The sequence below is a fragment of the Felis catus genome, chromosome D2 (assembly GCF_018350175.1).
Source record: "Felis catus isolate Fca126 chromosome D2, F.catus_Fca126_mat1.0, whole genome shotgun sequence".
NCBI classification, from domain to species: domain Eukaryota; kingdom Metazoa; phylum Chordata; class Mammalia; order Carnivora; family Felidae; genus Felis; species Felis catus.
Window position 1 is genome coordinate 7,441,607 of NC_058378.1, and position 23,500 is coordinate 7,465,106.

Here is a 23,500-nt window from a genome sequence, read left to right on the forward strand (position 1 = left end):
GTATTGTGTTCCACTGGATTTTTTCATAGATACATGTATTTTAGACTTGTGCTATCCAGTATAGTAACCATGAGCCACATGTAGCTATTTATGTTAAAAAAAATTTTTTTTTAATGTTTGTTTATTTTTGAGAGAGAGCGGGGGAGGGGTGGAGAGACGGGAGACAGAGGATCTGAAGCAGGCTTTGTGCTAAGAGCAGAGCTTGAACTCATGAACTGTGAGATCATGATCTGAGCTGAAGTCAGACGCTTAAGTGACTGAGCCACCCAGACGCCCTATTTGTTTAAATTTAAATTAATTAAAATAAACATTGATTTTCATTTGCACTAGTCGCCTTTCCCGTGCTCAATAGCTACATGTGGTTAGTGGCTACCATGTTGGACGACATAGATACAGAACATTTTCATCATTGTGGAAAGTTCTATTGTACAGTGCCATTCTAGACAGCGCCGTTTTGCTTTTCATTCTAAAAAGGTCTCGTTCCTGGAGATGATATAGTTATTCCTTCTATGGCTATCTCTGGTATTAAGCAAAATAAATTTGAGATATTTTGAGGTGGGTTGCATTTTACATATTCATAGTTATAATCAGATTACTTTTAAAAATCAACTTTATTGAAGTATAATTTATGTGCAATGAAATGTAGTCACTTTTAAGTTTACAGTTCAGTGAGTTTTGACATGTATACACATCCACGTAAACAGCACCATAGCCAAGATTTAGAACATGCCCTTCTGCCATCAGGTCCCCAAACCTGGTTCTAGGCAGTTTCTAAATCTTAATTGTAGTTAAGTTTTGCCTGTATTGATATTTTATATAAATGCAGTTACATAGTATGTATTTTTTTTGTATCTGGCTTTTTTCTCTAAGCATAATTATCTCAGTTGCTGCTTGCATCAGTAATTTGTTTCTTTTTATTGCTGAGTAGTATTCCATTGTATGGATAGGACAGGATTACTTACCCATTCACCTTCGATGGACATTTGGGTTGTTTTAAATTTGGGTCTATTATGAACAAAGCTGCTATGAGCATCCATGTCTAAGACTTTTGTGGACATTTATTTTCATTTCTTTTGATAAGATATCCATGAGTAGAATTGCTGGGTCATATAATATAGGTTAATAAGTTAGTAAAAGAAAAAAAATAATTGTGAGGTTAATGTAGCAGAATAGAAATCGTAGGAAAACTGACACATACATTGTTAGAGAAAGATGCCAAGACAATTCAATGGGGAGTGGATACTCCTATTAACCAACGCTTTGGAACAACTGAATGTTGGTATAAAAAATAAAATGAACCTTGACTATTTGTCATATACACAAAAATCTCATACTACATACAAATGGATTGTAGATAGAAACATAAAAGTAAAATTTAAAGCTATAAAATAGGTAAAAACAGAGAAAAAAATCTTTGTGACCTTTGGTTTAGTCAAAGATTTCTTAGTGCACAGGAAGTTAAGCATGAAAAAAAATTCACAAATTGGACTTTATCAACATTAAAAATTTCTGTTCTTTGAAAGGCACCGTTAACAAAAAAGAATGAGTCTGGGAGAAATACTCGCAGTGCATATACCTGACAAAGGACTTGAATTCAATACAATATAAAGATGCTTTTACAAATTTGTAAGAGGACAACTCCATAAAGAAAAGGGCATAAGATTTGAACATAAACTTTACACAGAAGATATGTAAATGATAAGTAAGTATATTAAAATATATTCAAAATCAGTCATTAGGGAAATGAGAATTAAAAGATAGTGAGGTGTGGTTTCATATTTACTGGGATGGCTAAAACTTAAAGGGCTAATTGGTTCGCAAGGATATAGATCAACTGAAACTCAACCATGTTGGTAAAAGTGCAGAGTGATAACAACTTCTTTGAAGAAATATGTGGCAGGTTTTTTTTTTCTTTTTTTTTTTTTTAAGTTTAAATTTTAGTTAATATACAGTGCGATATTGATTTCAGGAGTAGAATTCAGTGATTCATCACTTACATACAACACGCGGTGCTCATCACAAGTATCCTCCTTAGTACCCATCACTCATCTAGTCCATCTCCCACCTCCCTACCTCCATCAACCCTCAGTTAAGAGTCTGTTATAGTTTGCCTTTCTTCTCCACCCCGCCCCCCATATGTTCATCTGTTTTGTTTTTTAAACTCCACATAGGAGTGAAATCATGATACTTGCCTTTCTCTGGTTGACTTATTTTGCTTAGCGTAATTCATTCTTGCTCCATCCGCGTTGTTGCAAATGGCAAAATTTCATTCTTTTGGTAGTTGAGTAATAGTCTTCTCTCCCTATCTGTCTCTCTGACATCTTTTTTTTTTTTCCATTCATCAGTTGATGGACATTTGGGCTCTCTCCGTAGTTGGGCTATTTCATTCTGCTATAAACATTGGGGTGCATGCTTCCCTTCAAATCTGTATTTTTGTATCCTTTGGGTAAATACCTAATAGTGCAATTGCTGGATTGTAAGGTAGTTCTATTTTTAGTTTTTCCAGGAATTGCCATACTGTTCTCCAGAGTGGCTGCACCAGTTTGCATTCCCAGCAAGCAGTGCAAAAGGGTTCCCCTTTCTCCACAGCCTCACCAACACCTGTTGATTCTTGTGTTGTTAATTTTAGCCATTGTGACAGGTGTGAGGTGGTATCTCATTGTGGTTTTGATTTGTATTTCCCTGATGATGAGTGATGTTGAGCATTTTTTCATGTGTCAATTGACCATCTGGATGACTTCTTTGGAGAAGTGTCTATTCATGTCTTTTGCCCATTTCTTCACTGGATTATTCGTTTTTTTGGGTGTTTGGTAAGTTCGTTATAGATTTTGGATACTAACTATATATATTATTTTTAATAGCCTTCTGAATTTTCTCAATGGGTTATAGTTCACTTCCCCTACTGTTTCTTTTCCCTCTAGTTTTATTTTCTTTAGTACTGGGGATTATTGTCTTTGAGCATAGACCTTGACGTAAGCTCTTAGTTTTGCTTCTCTGTTTAACTTGAGGTAATTAATATAGGAAAAGGCAGTACTGTCCAGGCAAGTGTTAAGAGTGGATTTTCAACAAGATACTTTACTTGTATTGGATGTATAATTGATTTTAGGTTTGACAACATGAAGGTAAGTAGGAGAAAATAGTTAAGGACTAGAATGTTTGGAGCGCGCCTGTGTTAATGGGATTAAGGCAGAGATGACTTATATGTTGAAAAGGAAAAACAACAACTCAGTTTTTGTTTTCGTAGTAGCAGTGGCAGCTGTAGATGAGTAGAGTTCTAAGAGCAAGTTTTAATTTAACATGAATACAACAGAAGTAAATATGATGCCAAATAGCTACAGAAAAATATAGCAGATAAGTAATTATTTTGCTGTTTTTAGATATGCACTTTTCTGTTTTTTAAATCTGTTTTTGGATTAGTAGGGACTGTCCAATGTTCTTAGGCTCTTTTCTGAATGGGATACCTTAAAAGAGGGTTTGCTTCTGGGTTTCTCTCCAAGTGCTAGGAGCATTTGGTATGATTGTGGTCGTCTGTACTACAGTCTATCTGTAGTAGAGCTTGTCACATAGGAGGTACTCAATAAATATTTCTAAGATGAATTTTTATCAGTTCCCCAAGCATTTGAAAATGAAATAATGCTCTAATAATATAAAATTTAGTATCAATATGTATTGGCACCAAGCAGAGATATACCAATTCATCTTTAAGAAACAGATTAACTCTCAGGTTTTACAATAAGACTTGAATTTAATTCTCTAGAATATAGTCTACATAAAGCCCATCAGTGGGTTGGTTAGCTGTTGAAACATGGAAAAAAACATGGCTAAGGGAAAGGAAACTTTAGCCAATGAACTTCAGATATTTTGAGCAAGACCATTCCTGTTGTGGAGATGGAAACATCAGAATGTCTTTGTTAGAAATTGATTTAACTAGCTTCTTTTGTTTGATTCCATGTTTATTCAGCAGCAGTATAATTTCACTTTTCAGTGGGTCTGCTTATGGCAAGATCTTGAACTGGCCATAAAGATGTGAATAATTTTGTTCCTGTGGCAGTTGGATTTTTCAAGGAAATTAATATATTGCCATTATGGTCATTATGATATTTATATATCAGTCGTATGATATGAGTTTGAATTTGTCCCTGAAAAAAACAAAAGCACCACTCAATATACTGACAGGATCAGGGCTTACCCAGAAAAGTAGAAGATCAGACCCTGGACCATCACACTAATAGTACTTCACCAGAGTAATAACAGAATTTTTGAGGCCTATAAAGAAAGCTTATCTTGCAACCCAGATTCTTTTCCCCCCTCTATTGGAATGAGTTTAGTGGCATGGTCAAGTGTTTGGAGCAGCTAGATAGAATTTGGCATTTGATTTATGTGATCTTTGCAGTTGAACATTTTGTATTCATTTGCCTGTAGAGTGCTCTCCAGTTGGTAGAGCAAGTATATGTAAATGTGTATGCACTATATTTCATAAAGAAATATTGTAAGGTCAAATTTGAAGTTATTTTATGATCACTGACTTTCTTAATTGGAGTATTTAGCCCATTTATATGTAGTATAATTATGGAAATGTTTTGTTTACGTCTGTCATTTTTCTATTTGTGTTGAGTTGTCCAGTATTCATTTATGCATTCATTTATTTCTTCATTCCTTCTCTCTCATTCGCCTTTTCCTGTCCTTTCTGAAGTTAATAGAATAGCTTTAGGTATGTAATTTTAATTCTGTTGACTTTAGCTGTACTAAATTTATATACTCATACATATTTTAGAGATTGCACACCAAGAATTACAAAACACATTCTTAGCTTACTATAGTCCTCTTAGAGTTAGTATTGTCAGCATTAAAATGTAAGAACCTTACAAAAGTAAAATTCCTTATCCTTCCATTTCTTTTATGTGGTTATTGTCATATATTTTATATCTATGTATGTAATAAACCCCAGAATACAGTGTTACTTGATTGCTTTAAGCAGTTGTCTTTCAGAGCAAGGGAAGAAAAAGATGTTCTTTTATAAATATAAATATCTTTTATATGTACTCCCATTAGTTCCCTTCAGCCTGAGGGCAACAGATTTTCACTCATCTTTTGTTGATCATTTTTGAGGCGCATTTTGCCGGATATAGAATTTGGAGCTGAGGTTTTTTTTGTTGTTGTTGTTTTCCCCTTTCAGCACTTTAAAGATGTATTTCATGAGCTTTGATAAGAAGTCAACCATTATCGATAGTCCTCTGTTTTTGTTTCTTTCCCTTTATCATTGGTTTTCACTGGTTTTGACTAATATGCATAGTGGTTCTTTTTCTATTTCTCCTACCAGAGGGTTAGTGAGCTTCTATAATCTGTAACTTGATGTTTTACACCATTGTTGGGGAATTTCCAGCTGGGATGTCTGTAAAAAATGTTTTTCTGCTCCATTCTCTTTTACCTGTCCTGAGACTCCAGTAACATATATGATAAATTACTTTGTATTGTTCCACAGGTCACTGAACTGTTCATTTTTTCAATTTCTTTTTTTCGTTCTTCAGATTAGATAATTACTACTAATCTGTTGTCAGGTTCATTATCTTTGTATTCCAGTTAGCATTTATACATAACAAACCACCTCTAAACATAAATACGACATAGAACATTTATTTATCTTCTACTCATGCATTCAGGGAGTCAGGAATTCAGATGAGGCATGGTGGAGATGGCTTGTTTCTGCCTCATGGTATCTGGAGCTTTAGCCGTGAAGACTTGGTGACTAGAAATGAGTTGACACATTGGGGGCCCGAATTATCTGCAGGTGTTTTCACTGGCATGTCTGGTAAATGCTGGCTGTTATCGGGTCTTCAGCTGAGCTGTTGGCCAACACCCCTCTACTTGACCTTTCCAAGTGGTCTCTCCGTGTAGGTTAGTTTGTGCTTCATCGTAGTATGTTCGTTAGCTTGGTGTCCAAAGTGAGGATCCAGAGTCCAAGGTGAACGTATGTGACATGTTTATGATCTGGTCTTAGAAATCACTCACTGCCACTTTTGCTACACTCTCTGAGTTCCAGCAATCACAAAGCTGTGCCCAAGTTCTAGGGAGGAACCGCAGACTTTACCAGTTGATGGGAGAAGTATTAAAGGTACGTTAATGAAGAGTGTGTGGGATGGTGCTACAGTCACTCTTGGAAATGCAGTCCGCCACGTCTTTCTTCTGCAGTCTCTAGTCTTCTGTTACGAGCACAGAGTAGATTGTTCCTTCCAGATACTGTACTTTTGAGGCCTAGAATTTCTGTCGTTTATAGTTTCTGTATCTTTGCTGAGACTTTTCATCCTTTTACTTACTGTAATAACCTTCCTTTACATTCATGTGTGTATTTACAATAGCTGCTTTGTAGTCCATCTCTGCTAATTCCAACGTCTGGTTCATCTTGGGGTTGGTTTCTATTGACTGCTTTTTTCTCTTGGTCGTGGGTCATGTTTTTCTGCTTTGCATGTCTAATAAATTTTAATTGTATGCTGAATGTTGCGAATGATATGTTGTAGGGAGTCTGGATTGTTACTTTCTTTATGGGTGTTGAGTTTCACTTTGGCAGGCATTTAAATTAACGGTTAATCTGGTATTGTCAGCCTTGGTTTTCTTTGTTAAGGCAGGCCTATTTCAGTTTTCTCTTTCATCTTAGGGCATGGTCCTCACTTCGAAGGTGTGGCCTTTCTGGGGTCTCGGCTGAATACCTGAGGTGCTTACATGAAGTCTCTCCATTCTGGCTGGGCCAGAACTCCTCCTGGTTCCGTGCTGTCTCCGGTGTCCTCTCTAGTATGCTTTTAGACCCTGCGCACCTGCAGCCAACCTTTGGCCAAGGACCAGAGGTGCATTTCTGTATGGACTTCTGAGGCTCTCCCATTCATCCCCTTTTCTGTGCTATTCTGTTCCACAAACTTTAGCTGCCTTAGCACCCCTGAGCTTAATCAGATCTCTGCCTTTTACCTCGGTGAGATCTTTGTTACATTTGTTGTTTCTGCTTCATCAGAAGAGAGCCTCCCAGCTGAAAGCACGGTGGTTGTGGGAGTGCTTTCCTGTTTTTCTGGAAGCCTCAGAAGCCTGTGCTGCCTTCTGTTTAGTGCCTCAAATAGTCACCTCATCCATTTTGCCCAGTTTCACATTTGCATATAGCAAGAGGATGATTTGTGTACCAGATATTCTGTAATGGTCAAAAACGTATACATGCTACTGTAAGAAAATTTTTATTAGATGACCCCTTTATATTGAATGCCAATATGAAAAGAAGATTCTTAGAACAAAATTATTTAAAGCCTGTAATTTGGTTACAATAACCTTGCTATTATAAAATAATTTATAATGTTCAAATTTTGCTTTTTATTGCATTTTACCCATAAATTTGTATTGACTTTCTCTAGAAATGGCAGATACAGTGAAAATGTTTATATTATTCTCTCTTCCCAACTACTGGTTAGACATTGCTAATCAGTAATGATATTCTTTTCCAGTTTTCAACCTGGATGTTTTTTTATAGTCTTAATATTGCACCCCAACAGGCTGCCACCAGTTTGATGCCTGTTTGCCAGTTCTAGCGTATTTCCATTTTACTAACCCAATCAGTATTATTTTGTGGGATATTTAATTTTATGAAAGGTTACCCCAGTGGATAATTTTCTAGAACTAAGGTGATTTCAAAACAACAACAACAACAACAACAACAAAAAACATGCTCAAAGGAATCATTCAGGCTATTTAGTAAGTCCTCAGCACTTTCTGTATAGAATGTAGAAAAATGCAAGATTGGGAAGCAGAAATTCTCAGCCCTTGTGCCTCTAATAATACTTGAGATTTAAAAGAGAATCAAAAACTGAGTTTGAATATACCTTATAGACACCTAGCCAAAGTAACCCGAGAAGTGTCTTGATGAAATTAAAGATTGGGCTTTCCATGGCTATGCCTCTAGGAGGGATTTAAAGAGCATTTACTAGCATTTTAACGAATTGTTTGTGTTTGGTTACTCGTTGTTTCTCACTGGGATCTGATTTGTGGTTTTGTGATTGTGTACGCCAATAATTTCTTTTAAATATCCTCAAGACAGGCTCGGTATGAATGAAACCTCATGAGTCTTCATAAACAGGAATTGCATGAATCTCATTAAAACTATTTCTCAAGGAGGACTGTTATCACATTAAAAAAAAAAGCCTAACTTCTATTTTTTTCTAATTCAAAAATAGTATATGAAAATATTAATTTTATGTAAACTAAGATATTGTTCAAAAGCAGTTGGATTTCTAAGCTCATCAGACCCATTTTTTGGAAGTAAAATAGTTTGATGCAACTTTGTCCGTTCTGTACTTTTTGGGAAAATACAGTAGGACCGGCAACTTTTCTCTTCTTTTGAAAGTAGTGTACGCTTCTGTTTTAACAGCATAGTTGCAGAAGTGTTGGACGCGAATAGTGAAAACCTACGTCTGTCCCCGAGAACTTTGGCTAAGCATTATGGCCGTTTTGGTAGGTGCCCTTTCCTTCCTTTAGGCACCTCTTGAATGTGCCTGCGGAGCCGCCACGTGGGAACCCTGCCCCCTGGATTTGGGCAATAGGACGTGCATGTCCTTGTTAACATAGTGTTGCTTTCTGTACTTGGATTCAGAAGTTAAAATGACCAGACCCAGGATGAACTAAAAATAAATTGTTAATCCTCCGGAACACCTTTTTCTCTGCTCACATTTACATTACAGGCTTTCTGTGAGAAAACTGTAATTTGCAGATCATTTCCTGCTTATTCATTTTCTCTCAGAAGAAACCCTTGGAGGAAAAGATAAGGCAGATAGTGATGAATTGTTGTTTTCTGAATTTTATAATCGCTGTCCTTCACATAATTTGTTTTTGTCTTGGTTATCCCAGTTGTCCATAGCATTTATCTAAATTTCTAAATTTTCAACCAAATTAAAATACAAACTGAGAAAAAGTTAAAAGCTTCTGGAAGAAAGCATAGAGAAATATCTTTGTGAACTCTAGGGGTAGGGAACGATTTCTCAGAGAGAGGACACAAAGTTCTAAACAAAAGAACAAAAGAAAACTTTGATATATTGGATTTTATCAGAATTTAAAATCATTGATTGTCAAAACACGTTATTAAGGGAATGAAAAGGCAAGTCATAGACAAGGAGCAAATATTTATGTCAGTACATGTGTCTGACGAAAGACTTTTTACCCGGAATATATAAAAGCCAGTAATAAATAAAAAAGCCAGTTAATACAATTGGGGTGGGGGAGAAGAATGAGCCCATGATTTGAAGAGACATTTTAAAGAAGAAGGTATAAAAAAGGCTAATAAATGAATGAAAACATGCTTAAAGTCACTAGTCATGAGGAGAAGGAAATTTAAAACCGCAGTAAGATACCATTTTATGTACATTAGAAAGACCATGATTAAAACAGCACCAGATGTTGATGAGACTTTGGAGCAACTGGAACTCTTTTATTTTATTTTTTATTTATTTATTTATTTATTTATTTTTTCAACGTTTATTTATTTTTGGGACAGAGAGAGACAGAGCATGAACAGGTGAGGGGCAGAGAGAGAGGGAGACACAGAATCGGAAACAGGCTCCAGGCTCTGAGCCATCAGCCCAGAGCCCGACGCGGGGCTCGAACTCACGGACCGCGAGATCGTGACCTGGCTGAAGTCGGACGCTTAACCGACTGCGCCACCCAGGCGCCCCCTTTTTTTTTTTTTTTTTTTTTTTGGAACTCTTTTAAAATGCAGATGGGATTGTAAAATGGTATAACTGTTTTGGAAAACCGTTTAGTAGTTTATAAGTTAAACATACACCTGTCTACCCTGTCTACCTTATGACCCAGCAGCTCTACTTCTAATTATTATTTATTTATGCGAGGAACGAAAAGCATGTGTCCCCAAAGTTCTTGCACAAGAATGTTTATGTACTTACTCATAATAACCCCAAACTGTAAACGTCCTAAATATCCATCAAAGGAGAATGAATAAATAAATGGTGGTGTAGTCACACAATGGAATCATACTGAGAATGAAAGGAATGAACTGTCGATATAGGTAACATAAATCAATCTGTAAAACATTAGATTAGATGAAAGAAGCCAGTTGCAAAAGACTATGTATCATGTGATTACATTTATATGATGTTCAAGAACAAGGACAAATTAATCGGTGGTACTAGTAGCTGCCTGGGAGCTTGCTGGGGTTTGACTGTAAATGGGCATGAGGGAATTTTCTGGGGTGGTGGAAGCATTCTATATCTTGATTGAGATGGTTGTTACAAAACTCGTAGAATTGTACATCTAAGATCTGTTTGTTTCACTGTATGTAAATGTTGCCTCAGTTTAAAGGAAAAGTACAAACTGAGAAAGGTACAGGCATGGAGAAGATAAAGATGGAACAAGAGACAAGAGACGTAACACTTTTTTCTGTAGTGTATTCAAGTTCAGTAGAAGTCGTCATAGAATCGGTGCTTCCTTGATTAGTTGAAGAAGTAGGTTAAAGTGATGTATCATAAAGAGTGACACACACCTTAAATATTTAAAGAAAAGAACATGTGCAATATTAGAATCAAATATTGTTCTACAGGTTTATTAACAACCACCACCAGAACCAAAAAGTAGTTATTTTTGTTTCCTTCTGCTTGTGGACCCCTTCTTAGAGTGATTTTAAGTTAGGATTACGAATATGCCTGCTATGTTGGTCATTTGTTTTTGGTTTGCAGTAGAAAATAAAGATTAGAGATAAATTAGAGAACAGCCATAGAGAAAATCAGTGATCATCTTTTTCTTCTCCTTCATTAGTAGAACACTTGCTTGTTTGCTGTGTACATGTTTTCCCAGAGTGCCCGTAGTAATTCCAGCTCCCCCTTTGGCTAGATATGATAATGTGACAACTTAAGATCTGTTGTTTTAAGTTGAGTGATGATTTCTTAAAGGAGGGACCTGTTCTTCTTTCTCTTCTCCAGTCTGTTACTGCTACAAATATGGCACACCATCTTGGATCTTGCAGCTGCCTCTCATATTGGCCAAACAAATGATGGAACATTCCTTTTATGAAATCCTTTTATCCAGTCCTTTATGAAACATCTACCTTACCAGCTGTAGACTGCTAATCCTGGAGTTTATGTGAGAAAATAGTGTATTTAATATATTCAGTAGCATATTTGTTTATGAACTCCACCTCCGCACCCCCCCCCCCGCCTTTTTTCTGTTTCTCACAGGTAACCCTTACTCTAATTGATTCAGTTACTCCATTATTAGTTTGATGGCAGGAGCCATAGTTCATAAATAATTTTATCCCAGGGAAATAAGCACAGTTTCAAGTATATAATACGTGTTCTCTCCATACTCTTAAATAAATAAAAGGTAACATTGATAGGAAGGGGTATCAAGGAATGAACACAGGAAAGCATACCATTCAAAATAAATACTAGTGACCTGAGCCCTCGATGAAGCACTGGCCATGCAAGGAAAGAGCCTTGTCTAGAAACTGTTGAGTGGTTTAGAGAATGAGGGCCTGACTCTGCAGAAATAAGAGGAACCCATCTTGTCATACTAAATCCATGAGAAAATGTTTTGTTGGTATAGGAATGTCAATAGAGAGCCATTATTATGTTAGTTTTGATTGTAATCAGAAAATATTCAAAACCTAATACTTGATGTATTATAGTTAACACACTAAGTAAAATCTACTTATAGTCTAATGACTTAATTTTTAAGTGTTGGTTATAAATAATAATATTTTGACATTTGCAACAACTGTAGTGTGACATAAAAATATATCATTTTAATTAGTGACAAAGTTACTTGTGTACTGCTTGTATTACTGAGTGACACGATTTTTCACATCCAAGTTTATGAACTCTTTCCCCCTCCATCCCAACCACACACATACTTTCAGCCCTTCTTTTGCTCGTTAAATTGTAATTTTGGTTATATCAATTTTGGTTTTTATGTGATTATGACTAGATAAACACCATTTACAGTTAAGTAGTATAACTTTTTTTCTGGAACATTTTGTTTTCCCTGGAGTTCTAATTCTCTCTCTCTCCCTCTTTCAACTTTAGTTTCTATGTTCTTATCCCTGAACTGTGTAAATCTCTCAACATGTTCAAGCATATTTGGCATTATGTCAATTTTACCTTCTTCAGGAGCCTTCTGATGTACCCTAATCTGGGTTAGTTGTTAACTAGACTTTCTTCACCAACATTCTGGAAATTCTCTTTTCCCTTCTCATGAGTTGGATTCTTCAGTTCCTGGAATTGTCATCTTTCATGGTTTCCCACCCTTCTTTTGGTGGAACGTATCTTCTAGTAACTTCCTGAGACAGACAGACTATGTGGGCAGAAAAATTACTTGAGACTTCTCTTATTTAAAAATATCTTTATTCTATATTCACGCTTGATTTATAGTCTCTTTTGGTATGGAATTCTAGGCTGGGAATAATTTTCCCTCAAAGTCAGAAGGTTTTCTGCAATTGTTTTGTAGCTGCTAGTGTTGCCATTAAAAACGGTGATGTAATTCTGATTCCAGATTATTTTTATGAAACCTGTTTCCTCTTGGGCAGCTTCTAGGGTCTTAGGTTCTTCTTGTCAGTATTCAGAAATTTCACTAAGCTATGTATGCCTTTATTTGGGTCTGTTTTCATCATTTTTGCTGAATACTCATTGTATCCTTTCATTTTGGAGACTCCTTCAGTTTGGGGTATTTTTCTTGAATTATATCTTGCATTTCTTCTCCTTTTGTTTTCTTTTCTCTGGAACTTCTATTCATATGTTGAAACTTTTGGGCTTTAAAATTTTTTTAAATCTCCTCTTTTGTTTTCCATTTGTCTTTTCTATTTATCCCGAAACATCCTCAGCATTATACTTTTCTAACTCGTCTGTTACCTACCTTATAAGAGTAAACAAATTTATATGCATAAAGTATTTCAATGTGATAAATGAATGTGGTAAGTGCTTTTGTTGGCTGTAATTGTTGTTCAGTTTCTTAACTGGAGGGAGAGGGCTTTGGTCTGGAGTCTTTGACTTACTAGCAGTATAACCTTGGGCAAGTTGTGTAATTTCTTTGATATCTACTTTCTTCATTTGTGAAATGTGAATGAGCTCTCTCTCTCTCAGATGTTTGTGAGTGTCAACTGAGAATATATATGTGAACATACTTTAAAAACTTTGCATGGACTTATTGGTTAGTACTTGTATCTTTCAAATATCAAAAGTTTTTAGTTTGAAAGAAAATGTGATGGCTGAATTTTCAGGGTTGTTTTTCAGGTTGCTTGATTGCATGTGACTATTTCTTGCACATCTGCATGAGCTAGGTGAACTTGAGCTAAATGCTAATGCTGCCTTTTAAATGACGTATTTCTTAATGCTTTGACCTCCTAATCCTAGACTGGAGACAGGTTATGACAGTATTTATTCTGTGACAAGCTCTATCGTTACTTCAGATTGTATAAACCTGTGTAATGTAATAATTATTTACGAGTAACCTGATTACCAGTTGAAATCCATGAAGAGAATATTTACTGGAATTTATTTATTTATTTTTCTTAAATGGTATTTGAGATTAGGAAAAATGGAATCTCTCCTTTAGGTATTCTCAATAGTATAAATGTAATTTCAAATGTTAGCTTATTTTTGTTAATGGTGGCTTTTTGTTTGTTTGTTTTGTTTTAAGGTTTTTGGATTCAAAGCATAAAAACCATTACAAGATATACAATCTGTAAGTATGTTTTTTATTTGTATGCTTGCAAATATCATCTAAAATTAACTATTAAGTGAAAGTTATTTCCTGGTTAGAATCAGGTAGAGTTAAAGATATATTTTAACAGAATTGTGTTCCTAAAACAATTAGTCCAAGATGTCTGATTAAGAGCATTGTTAGGTCACTCAGAAAGTGTAGTGATGAGGTCAAAACAATGTTGGCACACATTCACATTACTTGATCTGCTTAAAGTGACTTGGAATCCAGCCCATCTTTGAGCCAATAACCATGCGGTAACCTGAAGCGTAATTTACAGCAGAGCTTTTCTGTTAAAGCATTAATAACATCTTCCATGGAGGGATGCTTCAGAGTGGGTGTAATTTTGTTTATTCTGTGTCTTTAAGGTCATTTGATTGAAACAGCTATTAGGGTAATCTCTAGCTCGTAGGTACCATAAATAAGTTACCTACAACTGTTGAGTTGGGTGGTTTCTCTTGTCTCGGGCAGGATGTAAGGATTGCCCACTTTGTACAGCTAGCTCGTCTTCTCTTTAACCTTTTGTTTTTCTTTTTGACTTTGTGAGTAAGGATGTAAAAAGGGAAAAAACAAAAAAATGGGAAGAAAATATTTTATCACTTTTGCCCTTGAAGACTATTATTCCTTCCCAAAATATTGACCATTTCCTACCGTTTTAAAAATGGCATATAAAATGTGTTATTTTCCTACCTGGTTTTTATTTTTCCTATGTGATGTCTGTAAATTCTGCAACAAAAATTTTTAATCTGAAGTTACGTTTACTAATTCACTGTCACAATTTTTGTAAAATTTGTTAATCAAGTGTGAGAGCAAGATTCTTTTCTACCTTCCATAGGCATTTAAATCTTCACCAAAAAGGATGTCTGCCTTGTCAGCTTGTGAGATTTGCTTTTCTATCTTTAGTTTAGTGATCTTTCTGTTCTGATAAGACCTCAGAAGACCTGAGAGTGAAGTAGACACCATTATTGTTTCTCTTTGTAACTTTTTACTAATTTCCTCAGATTCACAAAGAAGCAAACGTTTATGCAGTGCTTGCCACATTAGGCATTGTAAAACTGGGTGGTGGTTCAGAGGTGAATAAGATAGAGTTTCAGTCTCTGGTAGTTGATAGTCTAATGTGATAGGTGGACAAACTATTACAAAAGAGGTGACTGTTGTGTAGAAGAGAGCTGTGTGGGCAACAGTGGAAATAGTAATTGTACTCCATAGGAAAGTTTTCATAAAGAAAGGCATGTTTGGGCTGGGGTGAAAGAATCCATGGGGCCTGTCCTGCAGGCCTCAGGTTAGGGAAATGGCATTGCAGGCAGAGAGAGGGGCACATAAGGACCTTGTTGGCATAATAGTGTTTAGAATATGGCAGATAATCCATTACGGTCAGATTATGGCAGGTGTTGGGGGGGGCGGGTGTGGCAGTAATAGATAACAAGGTGAAAGAAAGTAAATGTGCTGTAGAGACTTAAGTTTTGGTGGGCCCCAGCTTACAAATGATCTGTGCATATATTTTCCTCTTGTACTGATTAACCTCCTGTAACAAGCCTTGTTGCAGATGCCATAGTGTTTCCATGTAGGAAAATAAAAACCACAAAGCTTTTTATATTTTTTGAATAAGTAGACTCAGAAGCTAAGTTTAAAAAAAAGCGCGCGCGCGCGCACACAGACACACACACACACACACACACACACACACACACACACACACACACACACACAGGACAAGAACTGTCAAAAGCTTCAGTCCACTGAGTTACTTCGGGTTTAGACTCTCAAGATAAGGCATTTAGAATTCCAGATGGAAGGGAGAAAGATACCGAAGACATATTCTGCCTTTTTCAAAAATTTATTTGAGTTCAACATTATATCCAAAGAAAGGGAAGGAAATTCTTTTCATTCCTGTATTCAGTGGCTTCCTGCTTCCAGAGTTTAGGACCTAGGCTTGCACTGTCAGTACTGTGGATCACTTGGCATTATTTTGGTTAAAGGTGGCTTTCAGGAGCTCGTCTGGGGACTTGGCTGCCTGTTTGTTTTTGTATTTCTAAACATTGGATCCCACAGTTAATGAACTCTCGTTATCAGTGGAGAGTAGCTTTTGGTGTATGTATTTCAATTCCCCTTCCCCACTCCGTGTAATGGAATCATAGACTTTTCAGAACTGGAAAGTACCTGAAAGAGATCATTTCGTCCAACCTTCTCATTTTACAGATGGGGAATCTGAGGCCTAGAGAAGTTAAGTGAGTTGAACAAGGTCACACAGGTACATATGGTAGCAGACCATCCACTATTTATGCCAGTATTTTCCTTTCTGGTTTGTTGTTGTTGTTGTCGTCATTTGTTTGTTTTAATCTCCCCAAATTTCACTTACTTCAGAAGTTTCTAGAACTACCAACTTGTAGCATGTTGTGATTTCTGATGTCACTTTTCATTCTACACCTTCTTTCTACCTGTTTGTATTTCTGGCTCTGGGTAAGTGAGTCTGGCTAGCAGCAGATGTTTCTCTTTTATTTCTTTTATTTTGGGGATGTTAATTACTTGTGATGTATGTTTTTGCGAACATATATAAATGGAAAGATCTTAAAATATTTACTCTAGACATATGTATATTAATGGCATATTCAACTTTTTATGGCAATTAAGGCATGTGGGTGAAGAACGGTTTGTAATGTGGACTTTTTAAATGATCGTACCTGTTTATATCTCTATATTATCAAGCATTCAGTAAGTTATTTTAAGAAGGAACAAAATTTTGCCTCGTATCATTAATCAAATTTGGGTAGAATGATACTTAGTAAACTAGTTTGTTTTGTGCAGGTGTGTGTATTTCATTCTTGTATGTTCCTCTATTATAGCAGGTATGTGGGTGGGTGTAGGAGGTGAAGGGGGCAGGTAGGGAATGAAGGCATAATATAGTTCTTGCCTTTGAGGAGCTTAAATGTTCACTGGATACTAATTTTTAAAAAGGTTGCTGTATTTCACTGTGTACACTGTTTGACATACAGCTCTCCATCATTTTGTGGTAAATCTTTAGCTGTTGTTAATTATCTCAAGTTTTCTTTTGTAAAACAGGGATAGCTTTGTTGAAGAGAGTTACGGAAGAGATCTACATGCCTAGCTGATTCTTCAAATCTCACTTCTCTGGAAGTTTTTCCTAGTAATCTTATCTCTTTCTTCACATTCTGTCTACTGCTTCATTAAAAACTAAGGTTCTTCATCTCTCTTGTCTCATATAAGCCTACATAAAGTGAAGATTTTTAAAAAATGGTATCTTTTAATTTAATTTTAATTATAAGAAAGTATAAATGGTCAGATTTACCTAATACTTGTCTTAGTCAAATCCCATTTTCCATTTATGTATCTTCAATTTTGGTTTGTTGAGAAACTTGTCTTATCAACTAACATAACACACAAAAGCTATGAGGAGCCTCATGTGTGTGTGTGCGTGCGTGTGTGATGTGCATGCAGTTATTAGAGAAGGTTGTGATTAAGAAGAGAGTCCTCATTCTTACCCTAGCAACCCTCCTGCAGATCACTTTCATCACTACGAGTCCCAGTATATGTTCTCACATACGCCTCGTCCATACCTGCAGAGATTTTCATGACTTTTTCATTTTTTCATGATCACTCTTTGTTGGTTCTATCTTTTGTGCCAAATATCACTTTTATAGGAAGGCTGACTTTGAGTAAAATGTGTTACTGCTTTTGTTTTTAAAACCGTTCTCTATTTTTTCTTATGTATAAGAATATAAAGATTCCTATGGCACAGTGCTGGAAGGAGTTTGACTTGTAATCACAAGTATTGTGCTTAAGTCCTGGATCTTTGATTTGCACGTTGTGGTTTGGGGCAAGTTTTTCGATGCTCTTCTAAATCTTTGCTTTCTCATATATAAATTGGAGATTATATGGCTGTGACTATGAATTAAAAAACTCGGAAACTCCTTTGGAAGGTGTGCGCATCTGGTAGACATGTAGTAGCTCATTATTTCCACTTCTTCCCCTTAACGGTAACGTTGGAGAATCAGTTTATGAAGGTAGTTCTTCAGCAGTGTTTGTTGAACCAAACATTTGAGCTCCTGAAAAAGCACGGGAATTTTAGCGAACTAAGGTTGTGCTGCCATGAGACCAGCTTCTTAGAATTGTTTCCTAGGTTGTTCTTGTCCCTGCACCTAAATCCTGTCTTTGCATGATTCCTTATAAAATATTCCATTATGGATTCTTCACTATTTACCAGACCTCTTCTTTAACCTGTACTAAAGAAAGTATAAAATGTGACTTTTTTCTTGGTCAGTCTTCCTCGTACCTGTCACGTTTTTTATGAGTGAGTATGAAATTATTTAGTAAGGATACATATATGTGCATATGTCATAGCTAAATAATTTTTTTGAGCGAAACTCAATATACTAAATTATACAAAAAAGGGGAAAAGTTTTATTTTAAGCAGTAGTATGAAAGCTGATTTATTTCAGGTCTGATGAATTAGAATCTACTGGGTTCTAATTTGTTGATAATTAGTTCACTTTAATGTGGATTTGGATTTAAAACTGTTTAGAGGAACTATACAGATACTTATAGGATTTCTTAAATGTAAGATACATGTCTGCAGTCACGTATTTGAAACTCTTGGGGCCAGTGTGTTTTGGGATTCAGAATTTTTCGTTTTGCAGAAGGGTACCATGAAAGCAGATACTTTGTATTACATGATGCCTGGAGCAGTACATAACATGAAGTGTTTGACTCTTCACTCCAAGGGCATTAATTAAAGAGGGCATACAGTATCATTAACTCAGGTCAGGTTCTGCTACAATTGAGTTTGCTGTATATTTAACAGAAAGTGTTAGATGTTTCCAAATTTGGGGGTTTTGGAATTGGAGATTAAGGGATTATAGGCCCTTATTTGTTTTAAAATGCTAAGTTTTTGTTTTATATGATTTTTAAAAAAAATTTGGTTTGGTTATAACTGCTGTTGTAGTTACCACGATGCTGCTGACCACAAACTAAAGTATAGGGTCCCTTTTGGAGCCTCTTAAAGGTTTATAAATACAGTCTGTTAATCATAAGTAAGTCAGTGCTTGATGATAAACATGTCACTACTGTTAAAAAGACAGCTTTAGCATGCTCTAAGTAGTGCTAGGTCAACATTTTACTATTCTATATTTATTTTACTTATTATTCCTTCATGACTCTGAGACTGTAATTAAAACTTGTAACCTGAGAGATTATTGAAAAAGATGACCTTTGGCTTTTCTAAAGAGAGAAAGGTCTGGCTTAAAAAAATTTTTAGTTAACTGTTGTTTTTTAGTAGATTAGCATCATTCACTTTCTTCCGTTACGTTTTCTTTGCCCTTATAATTTTACTATTTAAAAAATTTATCTTTTTAACTAATAGTTTGAGAACAGTATGTATGTGCAACTCTGAGGTAAGGATAATATTGAAACTAGTTAGTTGTTTCTATATACTTGTGAAATCAAAAATAGATTCCATTAGCATGTCCATCCAGGAAATTTGAAGGTAGAGATGCGGCTGAATTGGCAATGTTGCATATTAGTGGCATCACATGTTTTGTAAGCAAGTGTATAAGCTATAATTGCATACACTTAACATTTCTAAGCTTTGGTTTCCTTAATTGTAAAATATTGGGATAATATCAGTACCTACTTCATAGAATTTCTAGGATTGAAAGAAATAGTTAATACAAAACAGCATGATGTGTGGTCCATTATAAAAGTTCAGAAAAATGTTTGCTACTGTATTTTTTTTCACAAGTGTAAAAGATAACTTTAGATCACATTTAAACTTTTCTTTTAGGTGTGCTGAAAGACATTATGATACCGCCAAATTTAACTGCAGAGGTAGGTATTAACTGCAGAGTAATGTATTATGTTATATAACTTAAAACCAGTAGACTAAATCTTACTGTCATAGCAGTGATGAATAATCTCATTATTAAGTGAGATAAATATTTATCTTAAAGATGGTCTTAAAAAATTTGCAAAACAAATTTAATTTTGCTGTTGTGTTTTGGGAAGCAAGTATCCTATAAACCTGCCGGTACTAACTAGTAGGAAGACTAATCCCAGAGTAGACTAAGAATTTGGAGAAATCCCTAGACTAACAATACAGTAAAGAGAGGGGTAGACCTACCGCTGGAGACATTTGGTGTAATAGTGAGAGATTATAGATTATAGGAAGAAAGCAGATCAACTTAATAATTCTGTTGAACATAACCTAAAAGGGGGGAAAAGATATGACAAATACGGACAAGAGGAACCTGACAGATGAGAGCAGGGAGCTGCTTTAAGTGAGTTCTTCTCCAGGTGTAGTGAATCCTGTCTCCAAGTCTACATAGAGCTTCCTCTGTGTTTGTGGAACCCCTTGGGCCACGAGAGACCTGGAGAGTGGAGAGGCTTGGCAGGTCCTGCTGTGATAGTCAGGAGAAGGTAGACGCCGGGATCCCTTCTGAAAATCTAGAATGGACTTTCAGACAGCTGGTTGGAGAATTCAGAAGCACTAATGGCTGTGAAGCCAGGACATATTCACGAAGAATTTTTCCTTTTTCATGACTTAGGCTGCTGCTTACTAGGCAAAGCGTGTTTTGGTCAAGGTTCATCTAGCTTTAAATAGATGTTTAACAGATTCTCCTAGATGTTTTTGGGTGCCACTGGGAAGATGAAGATGGAATGATAGTACAGCCAGACCGATGGCCAGGTGAAAGCTGTCCTGATGACTCCTTGTAATGGAAGTCGTGTCTTCCAGAAGAGCTCACCTGACATACGGGAGGACTTAATTGATCAAATCCTGTTCCACATTATTAATGACTTGACTGAAATTAGAAGGCATACTTTTCACATATTTAGATGACACAGAGATCATTATATCCTCTGGATTCAATCAGGATTTTTAAGGATCTTAGTCGAGTGGACCTGAGGCAGAGACCAGTAAGACAGAATTTAATAGGGATGTGTTTAAAATCCTATTTCTAGGCAAGTTAAAAAAGAACTCTTAACTCTGACTGACTATAGGGAACAGAGAAATTTTGGGTTTTTATAACCCATACGAAAAGACCTGAAATTTCATTTGATAAACTTTACTACAATTGTACACCTTTTTATAAGCGGCTTTTTTTCAGTTTCTTTTGTAAATGCCTTTTTTAAAATCCCATGTAGTATGTACAACACTAACATTCGCAAGGCCATCTTTATTTTATTATTTTTTTTAATGTTTATTTATTTTTGAGACAGAGAGAGAGACAGAGCATGAGTGGGGGAGGGTCAGAGAGAGAGGGAGACACAGAATCTGAAACAGCCTCCAGGCTCCGAGCTGTCAGAACAGAACAGAGTACAACGTGGGGCTCGAACCCACGAACCGTGAGATCATGACCTGAGCCGAAGTCGGTCGCCTAACCGACTGAGCCACCCAGGTGCCCCTGCAAGGCCATCTTTAAATAGCACACTTTGCATTTTTATTGTATGCATTGCAAATTGCAGTCCTTTCCAGTGTTGATTTATTGGTAATTGATACTTTCTTTGGAATGTATATTTGTGATGATGTAATAGTATAAGCGTTATTACTCGTTTTGTCAGAAAATGCATTGAGAGCCCTGACAGGAAACCTGTGTGACATTCCGGGTCCTCCTCTCCCTCTGACACGTTGTGACTTGTGCTTGCTCTCCAGAGCAGTCTCCTCTTCGTCATGGGGGGAAATAATCGGCCTCTCTGTCTAGTGCATAGGTTTAAAAATTAATGAGAGACTGTATTCTGTTCAAAAATGGAAAACCATCAGACGAGTATTTTTCTCTGGAGTTTAGTTTTCCTTCTAAACATCTGTTAAGCTTATATGCAACGTTTCTGAAGTTAACCTACTTTTAAGAAGCAATTCAGGAAGGCCTCTTTTCTCATTCTGAGGTGATCTTTTTACACAGTTGCACAGTATCCTTTTGAAGACCATAACCCACCGCAGCTGGAACTTATCAAACCCTTTTGTGAAGATCTTGACCAATGGCTCAGTGAAGATGACAATCATGTTGCAGCAATTCACTGTAAAGCTGGAAAGGGACGAACTGGTGTAATGATTTGTGCATATTTATTGCATCGGGGCAAATTTTTAAAGGCACAAGAGGCCCTAGATTTCTATGGGGAAGTAAGGACCAGAGACAAAAAGGTAATACATTATATTAAGTTATATTTGATGTTCTTTCTTTCTTCTTCCTGGATCTGAGAATTTATTGGAAAACAGGTTTTTAAAAAGTTGGTTGGTAGCCCTCGTTTCTTTATTCTGAACACTGAAATCAGTTACTGCCTTAGCTGTCGTATGAGCAAATGACGGATTCTTGCAGTTTTTCTGTTGATGCTAAGCATTATCATATCATGCTAGTAAGTGTATTGGGTATTTGGTGTGATAAAATCCTTACAAAGCAGTACATTGATCAAAAGTAAGTTGATACTTCTGAACGTTGCCTCAGAAGAAAGTGTCTTTGGATAATAACTTGGATGCCATTACCTAGTTTTACAGTACATGAAAACCATTCTTTAATATGAATGTTCATAAATACAGTTATGATTAAGATTAGTCAAAGGTTCTTCTCTTATTCAGAAGATTAAAGACTGTTGAAAATCAGTGGCACACTTAATCTGTGTAGTATGTTTGAGAGGAAAACACAAACTCTTGGGAGAGCTTTCACAGTGATTTTCAAGGGATTCATTTCTTTGGGTGGCAAGTGTGATAAAATATGTTTATATTTCTTACAAAGAGATTTTGTACAGTTCTGCGTCTCTGAGAAGGAAAAATCCAAGATGCTCCAGTGAGAGAGAGAAAAACCCGTTCCATCAAACTTTATGTGAAGATTTTTTTCTAGTTTTAGTAATGTTTACAATCAGGAAGGCTCTCTTCCAGTTTAAGCTGCTTTCTTTTTAATTCAGCTTCCAAACAGAGACATAAGTGATCATTTCCATCATTTTAGCCAGGTAGTTGCATTGATTGCTGGTTTATTTTCTCCTTCCTCATTTCTTGTTTTATTTGTCTTTGTGACTTTTTATTTACATCTGAGGATGTCCGAGTACTGTTTTCTCTCCTCGTTTACAAATTTGAATCTTATATTAGTGCTTGGTTTTGGTGAATGTGATTACGGCAGTGCCTTACACTTCTGTAAGTTGCACATACCTGGGATGAGAGCAGTGGCCCGAGTCTTGGAGTGGAGGGCGGAGGGCCTGCCGCTCTTTACTTCGGCTCACTCTTTCATCTGGAGGGAAATTGTTGCTTTTACTGATGAAAAGTGTAGAAATAAACTGTTCTACACTGAAGCAAATAAGTGCAGGGCAGCACAGGAAAAAGAGAATGCATGGGAAGAAGACCATAGAGAAACAGGTCAAGTCAAAGTACAGTTGCAGAAGTAGTGGTAGGAGTTGAGAACAGGGTTGATGAGCAGTAGGCATTTTGGTTGTGGGAAAGAAGTCCAGTAAAAAGAATTTAAAACGAAAATAGAAAAGCTGTATAATACGGAGCCAGAGCACTAGATTTAAGCTAGTGGCTCTGTAAGTGTTTATGTTACATACCTTCCAGAAATATGATGAAAGCTATAAATGGTCTCTCCCTAAAAATGTTCATGATATACATGAACATAAAATTTTGCTTATAGTTTTTAATTGCACTGAAATTTTTCTTAACGTGGAAAAGAAAAGGAGTCTTCATAAGAATTATGTCCCTTTTTTAAATGCAAAAAGCAGTGACCACTCACTACTTGAGAATGATGAGTAGATCAAGTGGTAACAAATGAAACAAAACTAA

At 36.1% G+C, this 23,500-nt stretch overlaps 1 protein-coding gene and 1 long non-coding RNA gene across 4 annotated transcripts in view; both read left to right on the forward strand.

Moving 5' to 3' along the window:
• PTEN (phosphatase and tensin homolog) overlaps window positions 1-23,500 on the forward strand; it is a 93,733-nt gene that overhangs the window by 42,761 nt on the left and 27,472 nt on the right. The window contains exons 1-4 of one of the 3 annotated variants that reach the window (XM_019814226.3): window positions 11,041-11,115; window positions 13,666-13,710; window positions 19,526-19,569; window positions 21,639-21,877. In XM_019814226.3, coding sequence (XP_019669785.1) covers window positions 11,114-11,115; window positions 13,666-13,710; window positions 19,526-19,569; window positions 21,639-21,877 — 330 coding nt within the window. In that variant the 5' untranslated portion in view covers window positions 11,041-11,113. Of the gene's footprint in view, window positions 1-11,040; window positions 11,116-13,665; window positions 13,711-19,525; window positions 19,570-21,638; window positions 21,878-23,500 lie in introns of those variants that run through there. The other 2 variants (XM_045039874.1, XM_019814225.3) reach the window with 2 other exon arrangements.
• LOC123380735 lies at window positions 1,532-10,991 on the forward strand. Its single transcript, XR_006586840.1, has 3 exons — window positions 1,532-1,702; window positions 8,399-8,481; window positions 10,956-10,991. It is a non-coding gene; the product is annotated as an uncharacterized LOC123380735 (long non-coding RNA).